The 870-nt window shown below is 39.3% G+C and overlaps 1 protein-coding gene across 5 annotated transcripts in view; it reads left to right on the forward strand.

The window, feature by feature from the left end:
* Positions 1 to 870, forward strand: part of SYTL4 (synaptotagmin like 4) — a 63564-nt gene that overhangs the window by 45693 nt on the left and 17001 nt on the right. For 4 of the 5 annotated variants that reach the window (XM_025039040.1, XM_015596208.2, XM_015596210.2 and 1 more), the window contains one exon: positions 834 to 870. This exon is cut by the window's right edge and continues 98 nt beyond it. In XM_025039040.1, the coding sequence (XP_024894808.1) occupies positions 834 to 870 (37 nt within the window). The remainder of the gene's footprint in view (positions 1 to 833) is intronic. The other variant, XM_015596213.2, reaches the window with a different exon arrangement.

An 870-nucleotide genomic window follows, 5' to 3' on the forward strand; every position in this document is an offset into this window, starting at 1 on the left:
AATGCCGAGAGTCATCTTTCATTAAGCTGAAAAAGAATTCTGGTCTTCTGAATACTGTCTTCAAAACATACTGCTTATTTATGTATATGTTTTAAGCCCCACTAAGAGCGTTACGTCAATAATTCAGTCAATGAATTCAAGCCGAGTACCTATCCTATGCTAGTTTCTCTTCTAGGCATTAGGTACACAGCAGTGAACAAGATATATGGTCACTGAACTCATTGAACTCAGTCTAATGGAGAAGGACATTAAACAAATCATTTGTCCAAATTATCGAACAAATTAAATAATTTCTTTAAAAGACATAAAAAAATGATTGTATATATAATGACTTCTACCAAGGAATCAGGGTGCTTTAAGAGCACATAGGAAGGTTACTAATCCAGAGTCAGAGTGGGAGCATGGTCAGAGAGATCTGGAGGGACATATAAGGAGAAACCTGAAGAAGGAGTAGATTTAGCCTGATGAAGAAAAATGGCCACTGTGAAAAGAACATCTCAGGCAGAGAAAAGAGGGAAGAGGGAGAGCTTTGTCATATTCAGGGAACCCAGAGAGCTTCATCATTCTGGAATGTAAAGTGTAAGGAAAGGTGAAAGGTGAAAGATGAGTCTGGAGAGGTGAGCAGGGGTCAAATCATAAGGATTTTCTTGACATACTGAAGAGTTTGAGCTCAATCCTAACAGCAAAGGGGAACTGCTGAACAGTTTCAAAAATATACTCAGATATTTATGTTAGATCACTTAGGCTATCGTTGTGAGTGGGTTGGAAAGAAGCCTGACTCCCGACAGGAGAGCCCAGCTCCTTTATATCTTGGCTCTTGGGTTTTATTCTAGTGTGCCACTTGAAGTGCCTAAGGTGAAAACTGGAAAG

The sequence above is a fragment of the Pteropus alecto genome, unplaced genomic scaffold, assembly GCF_000325575.1.
Source record: "Pteropus alecto unplaced genomic scaffold, ASM32557v1 scaffold179, whole genome shotgun sequence".
In the NCBI taxonomy this organism is placed as follows: domain Eukaryota; kingdom Metazoa; phylum Chordata; class Mammalia; order Chiroptera; family Pteropodidae; genus Pteropus; species Pteropus alecto.